At 40.5% G+C, this 24,046-nt stretch overlaps 2 protein-coding genes across 5 annotated transcripts; one reads left to right on the top strand and one right to left on the bottom strand.

Annotated features, from left to right (window-relative positions):
• Positions 1–409: 409 nt before the first annotated feature.
• Positions 410–11,821, top strand: LOC134749019 (A-kinase anchor protein 17A). Of its 4 annotated transcripts, XM_063683910.1 has the most exons (10): positions 410–602; positions 873–1,687; positions 2,080–2,329; positions 3,034–3,172; positions 3,959–4,111; positions 6,111–6,191; positions 7,953–8,094; positions 9,130–9,252; positions 9,613–9,708; positions 11,151–11,821. In XM_063683910.1, exons 2-10 carry the CDS (start codon positions 921–923, stop codon positions 11,377–11,379), a joined length of 1,980 nt encoding a protein of 659 aa, XP_063539980.1. In that variant the 5' UTR covers positions 410–602; positions 873–920; the 3' UTR covers positions 11,380–11,821. The 4 variants fall into 4 exon arrangements, with proteins under 4 accessions (XP_063539980.1, XP_063539978.1, XP_063539979.1 ...); XM_063683908.1 differs by lacking the exon at positions 410–602 and having other exon boundaries at positions 609–1,687; XM_063683909.1 differs by lacking the exon at positions 410–602 and having other exon boundaries at positions 609–1,687; positions 2,122–2,329; positions 11,151–11,817.
• A 1,402-nt stretch (positions 11,822–13,223) lies between these two features.
• LOC134749087 (transmembrane protease serine 11D-like) lies at positions 13,224–18,931 on the bottom strand. The gene is made up of 8 exons (XM_063683991.1): positions 18,831–18,931; positions 16,931–16,952; positions 16,405–16,558; positions 15,813–15,970; positions 15,356–15,445; positions 14,863–14,957; positions 13,801–13,882; positions 13,224–13,345 (listed from the first exon to the last, which is right to left on the bottom strand). Exons 1-8 carry the CDS (start codon positions 18,873–18,875, stop codon positions 13,224–13,226), a joined length of 768 nt encoding a protein of 255 aa, XP_063540061.1. The 5' UTR covers positions 18,876–18,931.
• Positions 18,932–24,046: the final 5,115 nt, after the last annotated feature.

Below are 24,046 nucleotides of genomic sequence, written 5' to 3'. Positions count from 1 at the left end.
GTCTGGAACAGTTGTTTCCAACAAAATTTCATATAGTTTGTCAAAGGACTGTCTTATTTTAAACATAGACAGAGATAATCATACTTTCTTTGTCTTGCACTAGTACTAGCACCCAAAAGAAAAGGATGAGTATAGTTTTTTTTGTTCTTATTTACTGCCAATTTGGTTTGACCAACTATACAAACATTACCAAGGTCAGACGGTTTGAAGGCTTGTCAGCGACCGTCTAGGCATACACATGTTTTCGTTTGACATATTTCGTTACCGCTCATTTCTATTGACCAATTATAGACCCGCCTGGTTAATTATACTTTCACCTGATTGGTCTGCTTGATGCTGTCGAGTGTGTATTGGTATGGTGGAGGGTGTGTAATAGACTATTGTGTATGTCATTGTCAAATGTCATTCACCCTGGAATAGAACGAAAATGGAGAATTTCTGATTGCCGATTAGAATTTTCTTTTCTTATTCTTTCTGACTTTATTAAAATAACATTAGAGTAGTAGTGATATCGTGTTGTATGAACAACAACAAAAAAAACCCTCGTGTTAACATTAAGCAGCGTGCAGCGTGAACGATGGGCACAATTCCTGAATACTTTGGTCATGTCATGAGTAGCTTTCATTACATTGTATTTTAGTATTTAAGAATTTTGTTTTGTTTCGTCTTGTTTCATTCCATTTAACATGTTTGTAATTGTAATCGCCCTTTCATTGTATTGTCATTAATTGTAAAGGTGTTAGGTTTAGGTTAGGTTATCAATAATTACAATGAATATCCAAGTGTGTAGGGACGCATCAGACGCTGTGGTGCTATATCTGCCCCAGCGTTTGTATCTCAAGTCGTTCGCAAAGCTAAACGTTTCTGTTCAGCTCCCAGCCCACAAGGTTCACGGCAAGTCCATCTCCAACTGGGAATTGATGGAGAAATTGAGAAAAATGATCCAACCTGATGCGTTTTCGATTTTAAAAGTGTCCAAGCATAGTTCTGAAGTAATAAGATTCGATGCCGAGTTAGAGCAGCCAGATAAGCTCGAGCGGGTGCTCGCGAGACTCGAAGACCGAATAGTGCAGTTAAATGACTTCCCGGAACCCCTCAAAGTGAAAGTATCCGAGGCAAAATCAGATTTCCCTAGTCGTCACTCGTGGGACTCGTTTTTCCGTGATGCCACCGACATGGATGAGATGAAGCCAGGTGAGCGGCCAGACACCATACACATATGTAATCTACCTATCCGTTGGTTCGTTCATGATCGGGACAGGGATGCTGATGCCCCACCATCAGAACATGTCTTAAAAAAAGCGTTAGAAAAATTTGGCAACATTCGACAAATTGACATCCCCATAGCTGACCCTTTCCGTCTTCAAATGAAGTCTACTATGCGGGGGATTACAACACCACCCTCAGATCAAGCTTTATATTTTGAGGCATATATTCAGTTTCATGAATATGTTGGCTTCGTCCGCTGCATGGATGCTCTCCGCGGTCGGAAGTTGCTAAGAAAGAAGGATGACATAGCAGAATGGTGTGGCATTAAAGTCGATTTTGACAAGACAAAGCATATGACAGATGCAGCGGTAAAACGGAGGGCCATTGTGAGGGAACGCCTCTCTTCTCGACAGAGAGCTAAGGAAGATGAGGAGAAGGCCGAGAAAGAAAAGGTTGCTAAGAGAGAAGCTAAAGAAAGGTGAGATTATTACATATTTGACTGTAGCTGTTGAAAGTCATGAATCTCGTGATCAATTTTAACTTAGAAACTATTTTAACATTTCCAAGTACCTTTGGAGCTTACTACTTATTTTTAATTCATGGTTTTCTAAGTATTTTACAATAAACAAAGTTATAAATGCCTGAATTCATTCCCGCACATGCTCATGATACATCCCAATGTATGTATTGCAACATGCAATCTTTTGATACTGTCATTTTTCAAACATTAAAGGTGTTTGCCTGGGTATACATTCTTATTTTGATTCAACATCTACAAAAAACAGTACCACTGTGTTTAAATTCATTTGGGATGGCCATAATGGTATTAGTATGCCATTGACTTTCCTCTATGCATTCCATCTATTCCAGACAAAAAGAAACCGTCTCACGTATAATTTTTCACTCTTTAAGACAAAAATACGAGCGAGGAGAGCGGGAAAAACTGGAGAAAATGCGGGAACGGGAGGAAAGAAGGAAGAAGAAGCAGTTAGCAAAACTTATGCAGCGGGATGATGTGGACCTCAATGGGAAGGTTGCAGAAGAGAGGAAAAAGTTGCTGGAAGCTCAGAAGAAGTTACAGGCTATGCGGCTGATTGAGGAATTATTTAAAAGAATTGAGGTAACTAAATTATTAATTTTTCTTCTAGCCCTCCTACAGTGTGTGACAATGACAAACAATAATAAACACTTGAGTTGAACTTCAGTATTTATGTAGAATTACCTCTAAGACAACATTTGTGGCTCTTTGAAAGTCTTGAAAAAGATGATTTCTACTACTACTACCAGGCCTATGGAACTCTCCGCGCGAGCTCGGATTTATACCTACGAATCACCTCCCGTTCACGGTAGAAAAGCAAGCCAATTGGTTGCCACACGCGCTCACGCACGCACGTCACCGCGCGCCGTACTTGCCATTTTTACGATAGTTACAAGCTACGTAGGTACTTACTATTGAATTTCTTTCATTAAACATTAGTGCTTATTACGACAAATTTATAGTTACAAAGCAAAACAGTTGTAAATGATAAATACCTATTGGTATTTATCATTTCTAAGCGTCGGCATCGGCAACCCTACCGGTGCGGGCGGTGCGAGGAGCGGCCCGCCGAAGGTCACTCCATTGTATTTTTGTGTAGGTATCAAAACAGTAGGTATTTGCGTTTTCTTTGAGAGATAAGTATCAGTTCGTAAGAACTATTATATAATCTGTGCTACTACTACCATTTCTTAATAGTCACACGAACCTAGCCACCGCCATACTATAATTTGTGGGTATGAAAGAATTTATCTATTTACATTGCGCACTTTTTAAACACATTTCAGCTCCGGCCAGACCTGCAAATGAACGGTCGCTCGGTGCCGGGGGAGCGTGCCGCTAGGGCGCGCGTCGTGGACCGCTGCAAGCGCCGCTGCGAGGAGGCGCTGCAGGCCGCCAGGGATCGCTTCCAGCAGGCGTTAGACGGTCAGTCTCATCTTCAGTGGGAAATGGGCTGAATGAACGCGAGATGTGATCGACAGCCCGCCTGCTTCCGGCCGGGCGTCCCTACACTACATCTACATCTATCTGTATCTCATCTTCAGTGTTTAGTTCATAGCATTGACCCTCAACAACAACTGACGCGGGCGGCTTCAGCCCAATATCAACCCTCGCCTTACACGATTGACTTCACATTTCCTAGTAGTTTCAGGGCCCACTCAATAATCGCTCGCGACCCATAGAGTTTGGGAAATGCTGCCCTAGGATTATAGGGTACGAGAAGCGGAAAGTAGTGCGCTAATGCACACATATTACATAACCAAGACGTTTACGCTATTTTATTTTAATTAAGAACTATAACTTCTTTTGGTTGCTGAACACTGTTAACTGACAGTTCGTAAACCTTATTACAAAAGGGCATAAGATCCACCGATGGCTATTATATAATCTGTGCCGATGGACACTTAAAATAAGAGTGATGCTGTTTGTACTGCAGATAAATTGATAATACGCGCCAAATACACATTTAACTACACACAGGGATAAGTTTGCCTTCTTCTTCTTCCTCTTTAGAAGAAGAAGAAGGCTGCCTTTGTTGTATTTAATTTACTCTGACCGTGTTTCTCGTGATTTTAATTTTATGTACAGTAAAGTATATACATACATTAACTTTGGTCTTTACTGCTCAGGTAAGAAAATAGATACCCAAATATATTGGCTAAATAAAGTAGAAGTGTTTTATAATATTTGACATACATTGTATATTCCCAGGTCGTATAGTCCTCCGCTCAGCGCTGGAGACGAAAAAGCCTCGTCGTTCGTTGTCGCCGTCGTCCGTATCCTCAGACGAGCGACCGCGGCGCGGCGTCAAGTTAGAAAAGTTGACGACCCCTGAGAGAGAGCTCGAGTACAATAAGGCTGCCAGTGAGTGTTTCAATTTTATTAAATTATTACTGTTACAGTGATAAGCCTGGTAGTTTGCACCACGGACTGGACGCAAGAGGCGTGCGGCGCGGCGAGCGGCAAATCAAGGCCAACTGCTGACGTTTATCGCTATGCTAGTATACTTTGACGTGTGTCCTACTGTGTGTTACTACTGAACGTTACTTCTGTCAGAAAATAGTTATTTGTTATACAAGGGTGCAAAGTTGTATTTTACCCGCGAGTGTGGAATTGAAACATGAGCAAGCGAAAGGATTCTATAGTTGAACCACGAGCGAAGCGAGTGGTTCTAAAATAGAATCCTGAGCGTAGCGAGTGTTTCAACACACGAGAAGTAAAATACATTTGCACCCGTGTGTAACACAAAACTTTTCCCCTCACTATAGTGAGGAAAGTGCAACATCCACAGGCGTTAGATCATCTTCATCACTGGAATCACTATTTTTTTTACGATATTATAACAGAAAACACTAGAAATTCTGATTTTTACATGAGTCGGTGAGAAGAACAGTAAAAATTTTGTTGACAATGTTGACATTTCTGGTCTGACGTATGAAATGTCAATGATGTGTTTTGAAATTGCATCGACTCAACTTGTGCGTTCAGAATTATATTTAACATCATTACAAAAAATCTAACGTTTCTTATGGAATTTTAAGGTTTATGACTTAAAATTATAAATAAAGCTAAATTTGGTAGTTTTTATTAGATTCTCAAACCATTTATTTAATGATAATTAATATCGAACGAACCATTATCATGAGCGTTTTACGTTTTGTTATCTGTCAAGCTACTTAAACACGCTCCATCCAAGGTCAAATTACTTTACCCACTAGTGGATAAAATGCGTTTTTCCCTGCTTGTTTTAAAGGATAATAGACGGCTTTCCGAGCTAGTGAGGGGAAAAAAACTGAGTTACCCTCTAGTCACGCCTAAAGAAGTTTTACTTCAAAATAAGTTTTACTTAAAAAGTCTTTCATTCGCTTCTGATGCTGACCTGACCTGTGAACAATCAAACTTTTCATAGAAGCAAGTTTTAACGAACTACAATGACATTGACACGGTTTGGTGTAAAATTCTCAAATACAGTGTAAGCGACACAAGGGACGCACCGGACGTTTTTTGACCTTGGAGGATATAACCAACGGAGACGCCTTGTCTGTAATTTGCTGTACAAAAAAATCTGCCAATTTTTGTGTAGGAGGGGAACGTCAAATGTATACGTAACGTCAAAATAGCCATGTCAGATAGACCTCAGTCCATACATTATGTATGACCATTGGCCGACTATTTTCGAAAGAGGGGAACGCCTGTTAATGGCTACTCCGTTTGGTTATATCCTCTAAGTTTTTGACGCTATAGAGAGTTTTTTCGCGTTCTCGTATATATACTATATCGTATTAAAGTAAAGCAACTATAGCCAACAAATGTCGCCGTCATAGGGAGTGAATCGATATATCGAGTTACGTTATATTGAGTTTACACTAACTTCAATTATCAATATTCATGGAATTTGCATACAGCAACAACAGCAACACCGTTTGTCGTGCAGAAATATGACTTAAAGTAATATCCAGAGAGGAAAATAGGGACAAGGTATGTTCCTATGGAGAAGCGGTCTCTTTCGTCCCCTTTACTTTTATTTTTGGTGGTCGCAGGCAAACTACCAACAACCAACGAAAAATTGTATGAGACCTACAATTGATGCTTTCAGCTTATCTTATCTTATGATTTTCGGGGGCCCTTGCGGATACACTTTGACCCACAGGGATCTTTTGTGCAGTTACCCCCTAGGAAAGATCCGTCCGGATGACGGAGCTCATGGGTAGCGTTTTGAATTCCTTTGGTTCCAGATACCCTGCTCCAAAGTCCTTCATTCTTTGTTTGACGAGGGCGTGACATTCACACATCAGGTGTTCTACTACTGTCTCTTCCTCTTGGCCACACATATGACAAACTTAAGCCCCTGTCTTGTTTGCAGGCATGTACGGCATGGCGCACCCGTACGGCTTCGGGTACCCGTTCGCCGCCGTGCCGCCGCCCGGATACCCGTTCCCTCAGAGTATGAGTATCATTTCTTCACTATACACAACACAACACACTCTGCCAAACTAATTTGTTAGTGGATAAACACGCGTGGAGGAAATTACACTTACTGCCTTTTATACTAACAAATTGGTTTTCGGGTACACATAATTATGTCGAATGTAAGAATTTATTGGGCCCTCCAAGCAAAGCTTAAAAGTTGAGGTATTTTTATTTGCTGAACCAAACTGAAAGGAAGCATTCTTTTGTTTGTTTTTTATAAGAATTCTGCATTCACAGATACTTTGAAAAAAAATAATAATATAGCTTTTTACGTCTTTTTAAGTAAATTTTTTAATTTTATTATTATAAAATAAAAATATGTCCCCTTAATCGAATTTAAACTGTTGTGAGACATACTAACATTAAATCATTTTACGGTTTAGACTCACTTGTTTTAGTCACTCGCGCGACATGTTCAGTACGCAATACACGGTCGTCGTGAACGCTGCTCGCACTATTAGTGCACGAGAAAGGAGACCTAGGCTCTCCGAAACATGTCGCGCGAGTGACTAAAACAAGTGAGTCTAAACCGTAAAATGATTTAATATGTCCCCTTTTCGGCATATTGAGATATCTTAACGAATGAGTTTTGAAGGGCCCAGTAAATTCTGCACATTGTATCTGTAAACCAGTTTTCGAAAAACGCTTCAACGATTTTGATGAAATTTGAGGAGCTTACATAGTCTATAAATCGATCTAGTTACAACCGCCTCACTTTACGGACTTATTTCTGACGTCAGAATATACGTATTTTCTGGCTTTTCCCGTTAGTTGGTAAGTCCTGTACTTGTACACACTTTTATTCTCACATCTACAACTACAAAAATATGTCCATGAAGGTGATTTGATTCATTGATCAAAGATCAATCTCCAAGCAAAAAGAAAAAAATCTCTTATTTTTCTCTTTATGCTTGATTCGAATTTAACTTATATTTTCTTTTATTTCAGCTACAGATAGTGACAACCCTAATTTAATATCGTATTATAATGAGGGTTGTCACTATCTGTTGTTTTGGATCTAAAACTTTATTGCAGGATTTGGACTTTCTAATACTATAATTTATTTTCAGCTGGCCATTCTCTATTTGTGTCGTTGTTAGGTTTAAAGGCCTGTGCACACCGGGTGCGTGTGCGTGCACGTGCACTTGCGCGTTGTTATATACAGATCCTTATGAGAGACGGCACACCGCTTCAATCTTCAACCGCTTGCGTCAAGTGCACGTCCACGCACACGCACCCGGTGTGCACAGGCCCTAAGTCCTGTTTCATAGTAGTGTTGTATAAACATATAAACTTAGATATGTTTATACAAATTTATAAATTAATTATTATATGTATAATAAATGATATCCATGGTATTATATATTTGGCTCTTTATTATATTACGATTGTATAAGGGTAGTATTCGACCTGTACAATTTCGTTGTCCAATGTACATTGCGTCTCACTCTCTTATTAATTAAAATGTGAGACACGAATACTTATTGGACCAAGATATTGGACAGATGGAATACCATCCTTAACTATTAAACTTTTTTAAGTAGTTAGTTTTACTTATTGTTGATTTAGTTGTATGTGTTAATAAAAGCACTTTCACAAAAAAAAACTACACTTAAAACGGACCACTTTGTATGTATTTTTTTATAGAAACTAAATGCTTTTGTGAGTCATAGCTGTTCAAACTTCCCGGGTATTTCAAGCGACATTTACTAACATGTAATATGTGTTGTCGCAGCATCGATGTACTACCCGATGCGGGGCCAGTACTACCCCCCACCCGACAACTACAGGCGACCGAGGGGGAGGGGGCGGGGTCGCGGGCGCGGGGTACGCATGCCGTACTTCGAAGGGCCGGATGCCTCGCACCAGTACTACAAGTGAGTCGCGTTACAAGGGAACCTAAGTATGTTATCTTCATACAAACGCACCGCGTGCGGCTTGTATGTGTGCGCGACTTGTAATACTTGTATCTATGGTCGCCGCACGCACACTCAAACAATATCTCGACCTGCGCACTGAGAAACGCGGGTCGAGATATTGTTTGAGTGTGCGTGCGGCGACCATAGATACAAGTCGCGCACACATACAAGTAGCGCGCGGTGCGTTGTATGAAGATAACATAATTTACGGACTTCCGGTTCGAACGCCATCTTGATAGTAGCCTCGTGATTAATTCCTTTGTTTTTTGCTCATTAATATTGTTTAAAGTGTAATATCGATAGCTTTATTATACAATAATCTAATGTGGTAGTGTGCAGTGAATGGAGAATTAATCTCAAAGCGTGTTTAACCACCATTTTGGAGTCAACGGCCGGTAGTCCACGTGCTTCTCGTAAAATCCAGCTATCGGTTTTACGAGACACCTACAACAACCACCGAACAGCGTCGTGCTCTAAGAGCATTTATTTTGTTCCTACCCTTTTACGTGACATTGGCTACGGGCAACACCGCCCTCAAGTCCATCAAGAAAAGAAAGAAACATAATTTGCCCTGTTTATACTATGGTAAGGTCCAAGTTAGTCAATATTAAATTACAACTACAGACCACTGCGCCTGCGGGGACGGCAGCGGGGCCACGATGTACGTATGCCGATGCCGTCCGTACTTCGATGGGCAGGATGCCTCGCATCAGTACCACAGGGCGGGCACGCTAATCACGCTATACATCACAAAGCACTTGCGTTTCTATGTGTGAACGGTACGTCTGTCGTCAAAAATCAAATCGGAGACGGACAATTGGGTATGTTTCCTTGTAAGGTCGAAAGTTAATGAATCAACGGTTGGCAGTACTTTAACCTTCTTCCGAAAAAATACTGAAAACCGTAAAGCAGTACTTAGACATCTACTACTAGTTAATCGTAGAATTAGCCCACACAAATCTGCACTATAAACTTATTTCCTTTTTTTTACAGATACTTCAAAAAGCTAACAGAGAACGAGCACCGCAACGAGCACGATGACCGCCTCCGCTCCCGCTCACGTTCCCGCTCCCGCCGCCGCTCATACACGCGGTCAAGGTCACGCTCGAGATCGAGGTATTTTCAATCCTAGTTTTTTTTTCATTTCTTTCAATTCAACTCAAACATTCAAAACTCACGGCCAGTTTTCATTACTTCACTTTTTATTTATGTTTTTTTTTGTACAATGTACCAATATGAATCAACAGTTTGATGACTACTGCTTCTAGCATTATTTGTCTTCAAATGCTACAAATCACAGTAGAGATAAACAATTTTAAAATTCGCGCCCCTAGAGCAGCTACGCTCAAATCTAAAGAAATATTCACGGAACGCACACAATTATACATCCAATGTTGGTGCTTTCGGTGTAGTGTGCGATGTGTCAATACAGTAGGTACTTGTCTAACAATTTTATTTTTTTACTTAACTCGTTAGATCGCGCTCTCGTCGCCGCTCCTATTCGCGGTCAAGGTCGAGGTCGCGCAGGAGCAGGAGTCGGAGAAGGAGCAAGAGCAGAAGTCGACGGTCCAGGTGAGTTCACGGTCAAAGCGCGACAGATTGAAACCATAGAATATGTTATTAGATCTTCACGTGCTGCTCCTACTCACGGTCAAGGTCGAGGTCGGGCAGGAGCAGGAGTCGGAGGAGTAAGAGCTGAAGTCGATGGTCAAGGTGAGGTCACAGTCAAAGGGCGGCAGGTTGAAACCATAGAATATGTCATTAGACCGCGCTCACGTCGCCGCTCCTACTCGCGGTCAAGGTCGAGGTCGCGCAGAAGCAGGAGTCGGAGGAGTAAGAGCTGAAGTCGATGGTCAAGGTGAGGTCACAGTCAAAGGGCGACAGGTTGAAACCATAGAATATGTCATTAGATCGCGCTCTCGTCGCCGCTCCTACTCGCGGTCAAGGTCGAGGTCGCGCAGAAGCAGGAGTCGGAGGAGTAAGAGCTGAAGTCGACGGTCAAGGTGAGGTCACAGTCAAAGGGCGGCAGGTTGAAACCATAGAATATGTCATTAGACCGCGCTCACGTCGCCGCTCCTACTCGCGGTCAAGATCAAGGTCACGCAGAAGCAGGAGTAAGAGCAGAAGTCGGCGGTCCAAGTGAGTTCGGCTCTAAAGTGGTCAATATCTGCGAGACGCAGGTTTAAATATTATATGAAACCATTGAAGAGTTTTTGCAAATTCATTGCTTTTTCCAAGATATTGATATTGTATAGAACTTTAAGATGGTATTGGATGGAACTTTAAGTCTATGGTTACTGCCGGACGTTGCGTATAGACGGTTAAAGTTGTTGCTTATACATTGTGACGCTTAACGCAGCGTATGGCGCTAACCAGACCACAAGGCCACAAGGCTGATATTACAAAACACTACAAAGGGACAAAACTATAGTCTAACGCAGCTAAAAACGCAATTTTGACAGTTATGAATTACCCTTACACTAAGGCTATCAGTTAAATAGTAGGCCTTAGCTTCGTAAATATAAGGGTCAATTCATAACTGTCTAAATTGACTTCTTATCTTACAGCGACTGTAAAGGCAGGGACACACTTATCCCACGTACGTAACGTATGCAATGCATTATGACAATCTGAACCCTGAAATTTGTATGCTTAGAAACATACTTGTCATGCGTTGCGTTGCGTATGACAAGTATGTTCCTATGTATACAAGTTTCAGGGTTCAAAGTCAAAGACATAGGTAAAACTGTTACAGTGGTGTATAAAATTATAAAATTGGTCTCACTATATTGGTCTATTGGTGTTTAGATTTCATAATGCATTGCATACGTTGAGTACGTGGGAAAAGTGTGTCCCTAGCTTAAAGGGTCTGTTGCACCATACGCACAGGGGTGACAGCACCGTCACCCCTAAAATGTTCGCTACATTATATTGTATGATACGTGTCATAGTTCTCCGCTGCCTGACGTTGATCAGTCCTAAGTACTTAATACCAAAATGACGTGTTCTTCCAGGTCCCACCACACTCGGTCCCGCTCCCGCTCCCGCTCCCGCTCGCGGACGCGCAAATCGCGCTCGCGCAGCCGCCGGCGCACCAAGTCGCGCTCGCCGTCCAAACCGCGCGCGCACACGCCCGGGGACAACGCCGCCCCCGACCGGCCCCGGTCCAAGAGCTGGTCCTTGCCCCGGGACGGCAACGGGAACGGAAAGGAGTGGTCCAAGAGCCCGAAGAAGCAAGATTAGTGGTCACAGTTAAGAGCTGACGTAAAAAGTGATTTTGTCATTAGTTAAGTATGGACAATTGATTCCGATGAAGATTGGGAAAGGAATGGACCAAAAGTCCAAAGGAGCAAGATCATTGAAGCGGCTTCAAAAGGCAAGAACTGAAAAGTGATTTTAATATGAGTATGAACGATTGAATGCGATGTGGATTGGTAAATTAAATAAAGTGATCCAAGAATCCATAGAATATTAGAGAAAGTACGGACAGAGCTGAAGAGTGATTAAAGTTAAGAGCTTTACTCTTTTTAGCAAGTGATTATTAGTCAAGAATGTTAAACTGATCTGATTCAACTGCTTGTGGATGACTGATAGGGAAAGTATTGTTGATTGATATAATTTATTGATTGATATTGATCGATTGATTGATTTTAAAAATAATTGCCAAACCTTATAATAAGAATAAGAACAATTAAAATTTATTTGTAGAAATGCTTTGTTTTATCATGTCTAACTTGAGTTTTAAACCTTTCAAAGCCGTATGTATACGAGTAGAACGTAATGGCGTGACCGATGGTGTCCACAGCGTCACAAACGATTGAAAGCTTTTTTGTATCGTTTGTAGTACTTGGTTTAGTCTCCTACAACACTTCGTTGTTCCATGGACAATTGCTGTAACTAAGCACCGATCAACATGGATGGAACTGAGACCTGTTGCGTTAGTCTCTAGCAATAAGCTGAATAGTGAATATTGGAGGAACGCGATTTTGTATAGACATTAGACATTGTTAGTCTTCTTGTTTTATTCGTCCATGGTTAATCCGTTGCTAGCATGAGTTGCGTTTACGCGCGCGACTCCTTACATCAGCGGATCTCAAACTTTTTTGGCGACGGAACCCTTGTATTGTAGTTCGGGCGATTTTCCGCAACTCGACGACTCGACGGAACCCGTTTTGGAAAGCGAAATATATGACGGAGCCCCAAATACAAGAAATTCCTTCGTCAGGTCACTATTTAACTTTAGAGTTTAGACCATAAATAAAGAAGAGCTGGTTATTGATTTATTTTCGATTTTTCTCGCGGGGTCCCAGAGGCTTTGCGGAGCCCTTGGGGTCCGCGGAGCACACTTTGTGAATGGCTGCCTTACATCTAGCGCGACTTATAGTGGGTATAGACTCGCGCGCGAGAACGCAACTTTTTTTCCTGACAGAATATAGATGAAGTTGATAGAGTTAGACCAAGAAAAGTCTGCAGCGATTTTGATAGCATACGCAGTGCGTTATTTTAAACGTCTAAGTCAAACGTCTATGGAATTATGACGTATAAACAACACTTGCACTGCGTGTGCTATCAAAATCGCTGCAGACTTTTTTTGGTCTCAGTTTCGTTTGGAAGGATATTTGTGTGTTGCGCACACGAATAAATCCTTTAATGTGGACAATATTTGTCGATTTAATAATGTGTGATAATATACAGTTTTTAAGGTTTCGTAGCCGAAATGGCAAAAACGGGACCATTATAGTTTCGTAATGTCCGTCTGTCCGTCCTTTACTCGTTTACATAGTTTACAAATCAGATGTATGATTTCTCCTCATCTTTATCTGTCGCGTTTAGCGACAATGAAATAAAAAAACTCGTAGAACACATAATCGTTTATTAACCTTTTCGACGCCGTGTCAAACACAAAAGCTGTCACTCGGACCGGACGCCACGTCACCGAAGTGTCAAAACTGAAATTGAACTTTATGCACATGCACGTAGGTCTATGTTGCTCTGTGGTCTGTGACCGATTAATCCGTCTTTGGCGTTGGACCTGCGGTGCTCATATATCCGTCATTGGCGTCCAGAAGGTTAAACGTGAGGTCAACTTAGTTGAGGTCATTGACGATAATGACATCCTGGCGTTCCTGCTCAGGAGCGGGTGCGCGGCTGAAGTCAAGTCCGGTCATACCGACGACCCAGTTCACTTGGGCGCTGGTGCGGATGAATACTACGGAAAAAGAAGGTAAGTAAAGGTTACAAAAATCAAATTCCATTTTTCCATTCCGTTTGAAAACCTCGTGACCTTATTTTCTTGAGCCAAATGGGCCCCATGTGGTAGTCCCATCAGCTGCAGAAGTGGATAAACGAATGATGTGTTCAACATTACCTAAACAACAATGATTTTTGTGTTCAGTTCAATTTGAACACTCGCCTGCTTAGCAACTTTTGCTGCTGACTATGTGACTAACTTTACTAAAACTAAGGAAATTAATTTCTCGCTTTTTATTTAATTTAACAGTGTTAAACTAACTACTACCTACTCCAAAACTCCAATTGACTTTAAAAATCGAAAAGTTAAAAAAAAGTATTGGAATGAATTGCGTTGACGTCTTCTTGGGTTGCGCGTTAGTCGCGTTATACCTACGCTGCGTTTAGACGGCTCGTAAAATGAACTTTACTTACCAGCTTCGTCACTGAATTCTCCCTTCTGAGAAAGCAAGCCGACCAGCACTCCATCGCCGACAACAGGAGCGCCGGTGTCGAACTGTAACAATATTATTATAAGCTATATAATTGTACCCTATTAGGCTCCATACATACGTGAGTAGATTACGTGGATTTCGACACTGATGTTCCTACGATAAGTATATCATTTGATCGGTTTGATACCTATTCAGCAGTCACTTTTCAGTAAAGGAAAACATCCAATTTCCTCTCTGGGTCAGATGGCATTCGCTTTCGGAAAATCTAGTGTCTACGCCAATTCTCGGGATTAGGTTGATGCCAAGCGCAGCTCCCAGATGTCGTAAACACTTATTAACCCAGGCTCTCATCAAAAGTGACAACGCCAGAAAGATGATGAGTTGATGACATTTAGGTAGGTGTTGTACCGGTTGTACGGTTGCGTTCGTGGCCCACAAAGTCTCGCCGGAAGACCAGGCGCTGACTTTAGAGTAAGCATTATGCTGAGGCGGGACCATTTCGTGGTAAACTAGGTATATACTTTTTTGTTTTAAATATACTTTTTCTTTGTAATAGGATGAAATGTAGTTTACCATAAATAAATGAATTCTATTCTTATTAGTAGGTACGTATGGTGGGACAAATGGTAGTCGGTTTATTGATTAATAGCCAAGTCTCGGATGCTCTCGTGGTGTGGTGCCTGCACATATTCGACGAGAATCTCATCGGTCTTGGGTTGCCTCAATATCATGCCGGTTGTGCACACTCGCCAAAATACCCCGAGACAGGCCAAGAACGAGTGTGTATATATTGCATACTGCTCCCTTCTCGTCTCGCTCTTACACGTCTCGCCTTGCCCTTCTCCGATTGCGTTGGTTTTTTGCCGTGACTCGGCGCCAGTCTCTCGACGAGTGTGTACTACAGCCGGCATTAAAAAGGTAAAAGACGACCCTCGGCGCACAATTTCCCCCAGCTTTTTCCCAGCAGCAACAGGTAAATTGACCATACCCACCTCGTTTTTTAATTGGCTATAGGTAGGTAAGTAGGTGCACGTTTAAGTACCTGAGTAACGGAGATATCTTCGCCTTCATAAATGACGGCTTGCTGGTTTTCTACGACGACCGTCACGTCCCAGCAGCGGAGGAATTCACCAGCGGCTGTTGATACATAATGATGTTGTTAAACATTGCCCCTGACATGTCAGGATTTTCGGTCCTTTGTTAAGATTGCGGAGGACTTGGCGAGTGGCAGGGTTTTTTAGAAACCTCAACTAACTACTAGAAGCTAGATAAAAATTTGGAGTTGAGCAAAAGAAAGGGAAGATTATGCTGTAGCAACAGCGTATAGCGGGGCTAGTGGCCCAGCACGAAAGGTTTTGGTATACCTATAAGATTTAATGGGAGCTTTTGGGATGTCGGAAAAATGACTGCCTCAGAAATGTCAAGATTTTTCGGCTGATGTCCGGACTTTTGAGAGGGCGGTTGGATGGAGTGCCTATTACTTTCCTTCTTCTCCCCATTTTCTCATCCCGTTAGGTAACAAAAATGTAACTTACTGTCGGTGCTGGACTCTCCGTAGGCACAGTAGTTGGCACGGTCGGGTATGCCGCTGTTAGCGGCGGGCAGAGGAATCACACCGATGTTCGCTGGAAACAAACAACTTTATTAATGGCCGACCGAAAAATACCCTCCATTTCGCCTTTAACTATCCGGTACTATTACCTACTTATTGACTTCCGACAGTTGACGGGGGGCTCCGAAATGGCTAAATTTATCGGAAGCGCCTTTCCGATATCGGATGTCGGAAGGTGCCTATGACAAAAACAGCTGCAGGAGAGTGCCTTCGGCATTAAATCAGACTTTTTTGCGTTATTTAATCGTTTTTTAGTACCTAATAATGTTTTATTAAATGCATAAATACAGAGAAACATTTTACTTCCTTCCGACATCCGATATCGGATCGGACAATGTGAAAACGCTCTTAGGAATTGTCAAATAACAATGAACACTTACAGGTGAGGTCGATGACGCGGTTAAGGTTGATCAGAGCGACGTTGTTCTCTTGGGTCAGCGGGTTCCAGTCGGCGTTGCGGATCACGTTGGAAGTTTCAAGCACCAGCTGGGGGCGGATCACCTCCACGGCGCCGAAGCGGGCCCAGATGAAACGGGGACTGGAAGTTTGTTATTGGTTTATCTTGAGATGTCAAACGTGCAAATAACAAGACAGTCTAAATAATGAATCTAGTATAACTGGATTGGTCATGAGGGGTGGGGGGCTGGGGGGAAATGACTGAACGGGATAGGATTTCAGTAGGAGTAGCAGAGAAAGCGCTGTTATTGTTTGTCCTTGTCACAGTCTCACAATCACATTTTTTTTATTCCTCACCGTAAATTTAGTATGGTTTATGGTGGGCTACAAATCTACTTGACCAACACACACAACAAAAGGATCACATTTTTTTTATTTACATCATTACGGCATCAGCTGATGCTGATGCCATGATCAGGCTAGCCTTATTGCTGTGCTCTTGAGCGCAGGAAACAACCTGCCTTTGTAGAAGTAGACTTTAGCAGATCTATAACCGGTTACTTAAATGACACTTACTCTCTAACACAGTGTGCGGTGGTGAGAACCCAGCTGGGATCAATGAGCGCGCCGGTGCAAGACTCGAGGAAACCACTGGTGGAAATGGCCAGGCGGAGGTGGACCACCCATGGTTTCTCGCCCAGAGCCGCTAATGACTGCTGGTGGTGTCTCACTGCAGGACATATTGCGATATTCATTCATTGTTCTACAAATTTCACACTTTATACAGACGCTCAGGTAAAGTACCTTACTTTAAAGCACCTTTAAAGTAAGTAAGTTAAATATTTATTGCAAACCATAAATATATATAGATGTTACAAATACGGAAAATTACCGATAGTTACAGATAGAGCCATTGCCCTTATAACTAGGTAAAAGCCAACTAAACTAAACTATTTACATAAATGAGATTAAATGATAAAAATTTATAGGAGCTAAAAAGGGGAAGTATATATACGTGTATACGGTCTCGCTAGATACACATGCAATATTAAATCAAGTTACGACGTTAGAAATTTACCATCAGGAAAATATTAAAGTTTACCTTTAACGGCGGTGCTGCGGGCCTGAAACAATAAACTTTACATTAGTCTGGTATCACATATCACGAACTAGCAACCCGCCCCGGCTTCGCACGGGTAGTTCAACTAATTTACACAAAATCTTTACAAATTATACATATAAACTATTCCTCTTAAATCACTCTATCTATTAAAAAAACCGCATCAAAATCCGTTTTATACTATGTAGTGATAAGCGTTGATTAGTATTTTTTCTTAGAATTTATTGACGAAATGTGTACCTTAATCCCAGACATCCCAGTGCTGCCTTCGGGATTGCAGGGCTATATGGCAGATGCCTTTTGGTAAACACCAAGGCCTGTACCAATTGCTGGGATGAAGTTGCCAAGTGCCAAGACCTCGCTTCTCCAGGACGCAAACGAGAAAGTCCTAACATAAGGACTTTTAGTTAAAGGTACGCTTGCAATGCCTGATCTTGCTGCTTATAATAAGACGGCAAATTATCCGCCACATCGTCGGGTAAGTCATAATCTATTAATAATATAATATTTGTCAGTAATCCCAGTCCTTGGTAACTTCCCCTAGACTAGACTAGGGCGAACAACCTGAGAACCGATATTAAAGTGATTCGGTACAGTACACTGGTAAGGTAGGTAATGTAGACATCCGAGTGCTTGCATTGCCCCTGTCCATGTTACCCTTAAACTTGCAGACAGAGAGTGATAGAGAGACAGAGTGACAGAGTGTGGCAGCCGATTCGCTTTAGCATCGAGCACTGGGACGTTTCTTACAATCTATTTCGCCCAATCTTTCCCACTTAGTTAAGCGGTAGTAATTTACAGCGCTTCCACACAAGGTCGCTGGGTTTTCAGAAGTCGGTCAAGTCGGCCAGCGCTCTGACGATATTGCTCTGACCATATAGGTCAGACCTACCTGGGTACGTACGTATGTTTGGGGCATATAATTTATACTCTGAAATACTTATCTACAAATATCTGAACCAGAACCGGGACATTTCATTAACATCCAAACTGTAATCGTCGCAGCTAGGTGGGTCATACACGTTGTACAGTAGGTATGCTTAACTCATTCGCATCTTTCCTGTAGACGTCGCAAAGTTAAGGAAATGGAAAGCTAATTTTTACTGAGGCACGTATCTACTTCAAAAATGAACGAAACGAAGAAGAGAGGAAAATGTGTCGTGTAATCGTGAAAATAAGTAGTTAATATTAGGCAGGCATAATTTACTACGTTGTACAATTTGTACCTTACCCAAAAATTGTAGATTGTTAACCAAGGGATTAAAGGAAAGGCACCAACTTCTGTTGAGTTCGAGCGCCAATAGTCCGAGACTGAAATGGTGCGTTTCACCCAGGTTAAACACTCTACTGTTCATTTCGAATAAGAGGAAAGTAAAATAGGTACCTACATGTGCATTTAAAAAAACACGGTAAGAATTATTTCTTTAGTAGTATTTATTGAAGGTACCGTCAATTAAAAATTTAGGTAAAAATATCGTTATTTATGGCATTAATTATCAGAATGGAACTTGTACAACAAAACCAATTTATAAACTAAAATTTTAATTGCTTATCGTAAAAAAAAACCCTACTTAGATAGTAGAGTGCTCTAGAGTATAAACATTACAAAACATTTTCTGCACACTTTTTAGAACAACAACGACCGGAACCACACCGAAACGACCCACTTTCAGAGCACGAGAACTGAAAAATATTTATATGATTTTATAGGTGACTAAACAAACAGTACTTTACAGATTACAGACACTCGGTACCGGTAGATAGAGGTCTGTTCAACCTCTAACTTAGGTACTTTTCAAAAAACTATAAAGTTTTACACTTACCCATAATGGGATTTATAAGCCGAAATATGGATTTTATATTACAACTACAATTTTCTTACCTGAACGGCGGCAACGACATAAAGCAGAACTAGAGCGAGTTTCATCTTGATGTCCAGCTAAAGTGCGACTGAAGTGTTCATTAAACTATCACTAATATCACTATATTATATTAATTGTATTTCGATAATGTATCAAAAACGTCATGCGCTATCTGCCGATATCAAGGATTATTAGGTTAATCCACTGTTAATTATTAATTAAGTATACCTAATCGGTAGATAAATGTGATTATTTGTTTTATTAATAATTGAATTGTTTAACAATATAATTGTGGCATTATTATACCGGGTGTGACCTGTAACAGGAGCAATAAATTAAACTGTAGGCTGTATTCCTCAGACTGACCAACTATTGATCAGCCATTTTTTAAAATAACTTGTGTTCTGATTTTTAGTTCTGCAGTCACCTGCAGAGAAAAGGTACACGTCCATACTAATTTACAGAACTTTGTATGCAGGGGGGGGGGGGTGCCTTTTCTCTGCAGCTGACTGCACTTTAAAGTTTATTCAAAGACGCAATGTATTCCGAATTTTGTTTAAAGCGTGACAAGCAACGTTAATCTCAATGATGTTAGCGCTAGGGAATTTCCCGGTACTGAGTTTGTGAGTTTGTATGGCGATTTTAGGGTTCTATATCCAAAGGGTAAGGTAAAAACGGGACCCTATTACTAAGACTTCGCTTTCTGTCTGTCACCAGGCTGTATCTCATGAACCGTGATTGCCGCTAGAACAACAAATACTAAACACAGAATAAAATAAATATTTAAGTGGGGCTCCCATACAACAAACGTGATTTTTTTGCCGTTTTTTGCGTAATGGTAAGGAACCCTTCGTGCGCGAGTCCGACTCGCACTTGGCCGGTTTTTTCTTCTTGTTATTTACTGACAAATTGGGCTTGCCAAACTATAACTCCATTGCAAGCTTTTTCTAATCCCATCTTTCATCTTTGGCAATACTATGTCTCAATACACTAAAATTATTCACTTGAACCTTTAGCACGTGTTTATGAACACGTTTTCACATTCAATCTCAGACTTTATCCGAACGGGATAAAGTCGTTCAATCAAACCATTCACCGGCTTTGACTGACCACTGATCCGTACTCGCAAGAGATTTGTGACCTAGAAAATGTAGCGTAGCTCTTGACTTTCTCAATTTGCGAGGTATATGTCAATAAGTAGGTATTTATCAGTAAGTACTTACTTGACCCTAATGTCTGTAATAAAAGATGTGCGATCGATTGTGCCGTTAGCGTGTTGGATTTTGTATGGTACAGTCAAGGGCATAAATATATATACATTCCCAGTTTCAAAAATATGTGTACGCTCTTACACCTTAGACAATAAAGTTGTGTTCACATGTTTTTGAGCCGTTTGTCTGGATCGATATTTTTACCTTCGACTGTATCTATTGCCGGCAAGAAACTCCAGTGTGCACGAGGTCTTAGTCAATATCTATAGATATATTTTTTATTTGAACTTTATTGCACAAAATACAATAAAATGTACAAATGGCGGACTTAATGCCTCAAGGCATTCTCTACCAGTCAACCATAGAGTGATAAATCTATAGCGTTTATGGGAGAGTGGGACATCGGATTAGGGAGAAGACCTCTGATGGCTCTGATGCAAGCGCGGGTTCGTACCTGGTGCAAAGGTTTGCTATCGCAATCCAACGTGGTAACGCGGCAAGTTTGATGGGCACCTTTGCACCTAGTACAGATCTCGGATGTCTTTAAGAATAAGATATTTTATTTAGCATTGTAGTTTATTTATTAATTTCGTATAGGGTAGGGTAGGGAACAGTGGCTCAGCTCGAATAGTGGACCAGTCGCCCCAATATCGCCTCTATCATGTTGGAATTAAATTGAGTGAGCCACTGTACCCGGCTATTTTTACCGAGCCACTGTTTCCTACCCTACCCTATTTAAGTTATTTTATATGATTGTATAGGTACCTACCATTAATTAAAAATGTAAATAATTAATGTAGTTATGTAAGTAATTTACATTTATTTGGCGTAAAAGTAAGTCTAAACGGGATACCTTCTTATCTAAATTCTACAGCTTTGTAATGTTGGGTGAATATTTCAATATTTTTAAGTAGCTAATACCTACACCGTTTTTAGAGATCATTTTAATTTGAGCCTTGTGCATTTTATCTTGAAAAGTAATTATTAATGAAGTGCTTATGTAGATTCTTATTTATTTATATTTTAGTACCATCGAAATCTGACTGCAATTAGTTATGCCATATCCAACGGTGACTTGATCCATATCCAAATTATCTAGGGCCGGGGCCCCCATTAGGTACTTTACTTTATAATATTTTAGTATCTCCCATCAATATCTAACTGGCACTAATTAATATGTTATACCGCGGGCCCCGGGATTGCAGCCAATAAGTATAACATAACTAATTACCACTGTTTACTCGTATCAAATTACATTTTCATAATAGAAGAGCATCTGCTCATTAAAGAAGAAACCTTAAAGCGGCCTTTTAAGATCCAAAATAGCCTGCAGCATAGTGATTATCTGATTAGTATAGTAGGTACGAGTACTTTTGGCCAGACGCTGTCTATCAATGGTGTGCTGTGCAAACTGTGCAATTCAGGTTAAGATGACCGGACCTTGTGGTTTGTGGCGCAAGAATAAGACCCTCCGCAGAGACGGACTCGAAAGATTTTGAATGTATGTATACAGGTACAGAATAAGTAATAGTATACATGGGTCTGCGGATTAGGTGATGATGGCGACGAATGAAGCTCGAATTTGGCAGATTACTAAGGACCTGTTTCATGAAACCCTCTGTCTATAAATTGCCTTGTATGAAATGTTCGACAGTTACTTATATCGACCATTGTTGACCGTGACCGTTTTGTATTATTTTTGAGCTCCCGAAAACTAATGAAATTAACCGTGAATCATTCAAAACTGTTAGTTCGACTAAAGATATATGTAACTCTGTATAAGTCTAAGGAAAAAACGTGCCCCGGGCCCTCGGAATATCAAGAAAAAGTTATACTCGAATAGATGCTGCCACACCTTTGGCCTATACTCGGCTAGATGGCGTTGATATTGACTGTTGGTTTTGGCAAAAACTTCGAAATAACCATATATTTTGACGACCGACCGTATACGTTGACGACCGGTCTGGCCTAGTGGGTAGTGACCCTGCCTGTGAAGCCGATGGTCCTGGGTTCGAATCCCGGTAAGGGCATTTATTTGTGTGATGAGCACAGATATTTGCTCCTGAGTCATGGGTGTTTTCTATGTATTTAAGTATTTATATATTATATATATCGTTGTCTGAGTACCCATAATACAAGCCTCCTTGGGCTTACCGTGGGACTTAGTCAATCTGTGTAAGAATGTCCTATAATATTTATTTATTTATTTATTATTTATATTTTAGGTTACGACTTCGTATTATTTGATTGCCCAATTAGGAATGAAATAATTAACAAAGAACGAAAAAATATAAGTAAGTGCAAGAATTTTCCGTCACGACTGTTCCACCCACGACACTCACGCATTTTTTAGTTATTTATTTTATTAACTTAAACATTAATATTTTTTTTAATACAGTTGTTCAAAAAGTGCTACTTTACGTAGCTGTTTAGCGTGCGGAAAGTTGGTTTTCGCGAACTAGTGCTTTATACTTTTCCAATTTTTTAAAATTTGTTCTTGTTCCAATTCATGACTACTTATTGATGAGTGTTAATATTAGTTTCCTTTAAACGTCGTAATCAACATAAAAACCTACTATTAATGTAAGAATACGAAAAATATACATATATTTTATTACTTACCTCTTCATCATTATATTTTTTTTATATTGAATATCGAAAAACCGTTCTTAAGCCGTTCTTAGTTGTCGAATGGAACGGAACGCCTGTCAAAGAAGAGGCGTTTTTTCTCTCTGCTTTAAGTTTCCAAAGGAAACATTCGATATTGTTTTTATAAATGTACGATACACAAATAAACGTAATTAACGATATTTGGGTAATAATAGTACAATGTTTTATATTTACAATTGTTTCTGTCTTATAGAACATGCATTTAAAAAAAAAACTTGCATTGAAGTGGGTTCAATAATAATTAATAACACCCAGCTAAAAAAACACCTCTTCATAATGTCAATGATGTCACAGAATTAATAATATCATAGAGTAACATATACTAGAGCGGTACTGTCATAGTAAATTTTGTAACCCCAGTAAATTCACTGCCATCTGTCGACACACTTTAAAACTAAAAATGAAGATTTATAAAAATACGATAAAATGTATTTAAATATGGATAAATGTTTTTTTTTTTAATTTGCATTAATTATTTTTATGATTTTGACCCATGTTCTTTCACTGATATGCGTTAAAATTGTTAAATAACAAACGAAACCGTCAACGCCATCTATGCGACAGTTGGCCAAAGCTAGTAGCGCCCTCTGAACGAGAATCAAATTTTCTTGATTTTCGAGGCACGTTTTTTCCTTAGACTGTATCCATCTATTACGGAGTAATATCTATCTTTGATAATATAAAAGTTTCGAATTCCTTACTTGTTGTTTTTCTTATTTTTTCGCAACTGTATTAAAAAACGTCGTTCGATACACGTGCGGAAATGTCATTCTTCACTCGTGGCAAGATATCTCGGTACTCGTGAAGTAATGACATACTTTCCGCACTAGCATCGAAATGTACTATTATCGTCGTCTATTATAGTAGTAGCGGATGAAAAGTTAACTATCTACTACCATAGGAAATAGCTTTATTAGATTGTTAACCAAGGGATCAAAGGCACCCATTTGTGGCGAGATATTGTGGCGCTCTAATGAAGCGAGAGCGCCAGTATTTCGAGTCGGAACGTGGTCAATTTTGGCGCGTTGTTTTATTCTCTACATTTGATGCTGACTACACACAAGCGTACACCACACCCACAACCCAAGCCTTATAGAACTTACTGTGGGACTAGGTCGACTTGTGTAAATTGTCCAATAGTATTTGCTCGTCAAGTAATTGCGATTACTTAGAGACCCAGACCGTTCAGTGTTTCGTTGTTTACTAAAGCATAGAATAGGGGCCGCGAGATATGCCGATGCCGGTAACATAAGATCCGATTGCGTCTCTGTTGGACTTTCTCTGTTACAGCATCGCATTGCGCTAGCATTTGTTAACTCATTCGGCTTTTGAGCACAAACTCGTCGACAGCCGCC

This window comes from Cydia strobilella, chromosome 17, assembly GCF_947568885.1.
Source record: "Cydia strobilella chromosome 17, ilCydStro3.1, whole genome shotgun sequence".
Lineage (NCBI taxonomy): Eukaryota > Metazoa > Arthropoda > Insecta > Lepidoptera > Tortricidae > Cydia > Cydia strobilella.
Note: the sequence above shows the minus strand (reverse complement) of the source record. Positions and strands in the feature narration are given on the sequence as shown.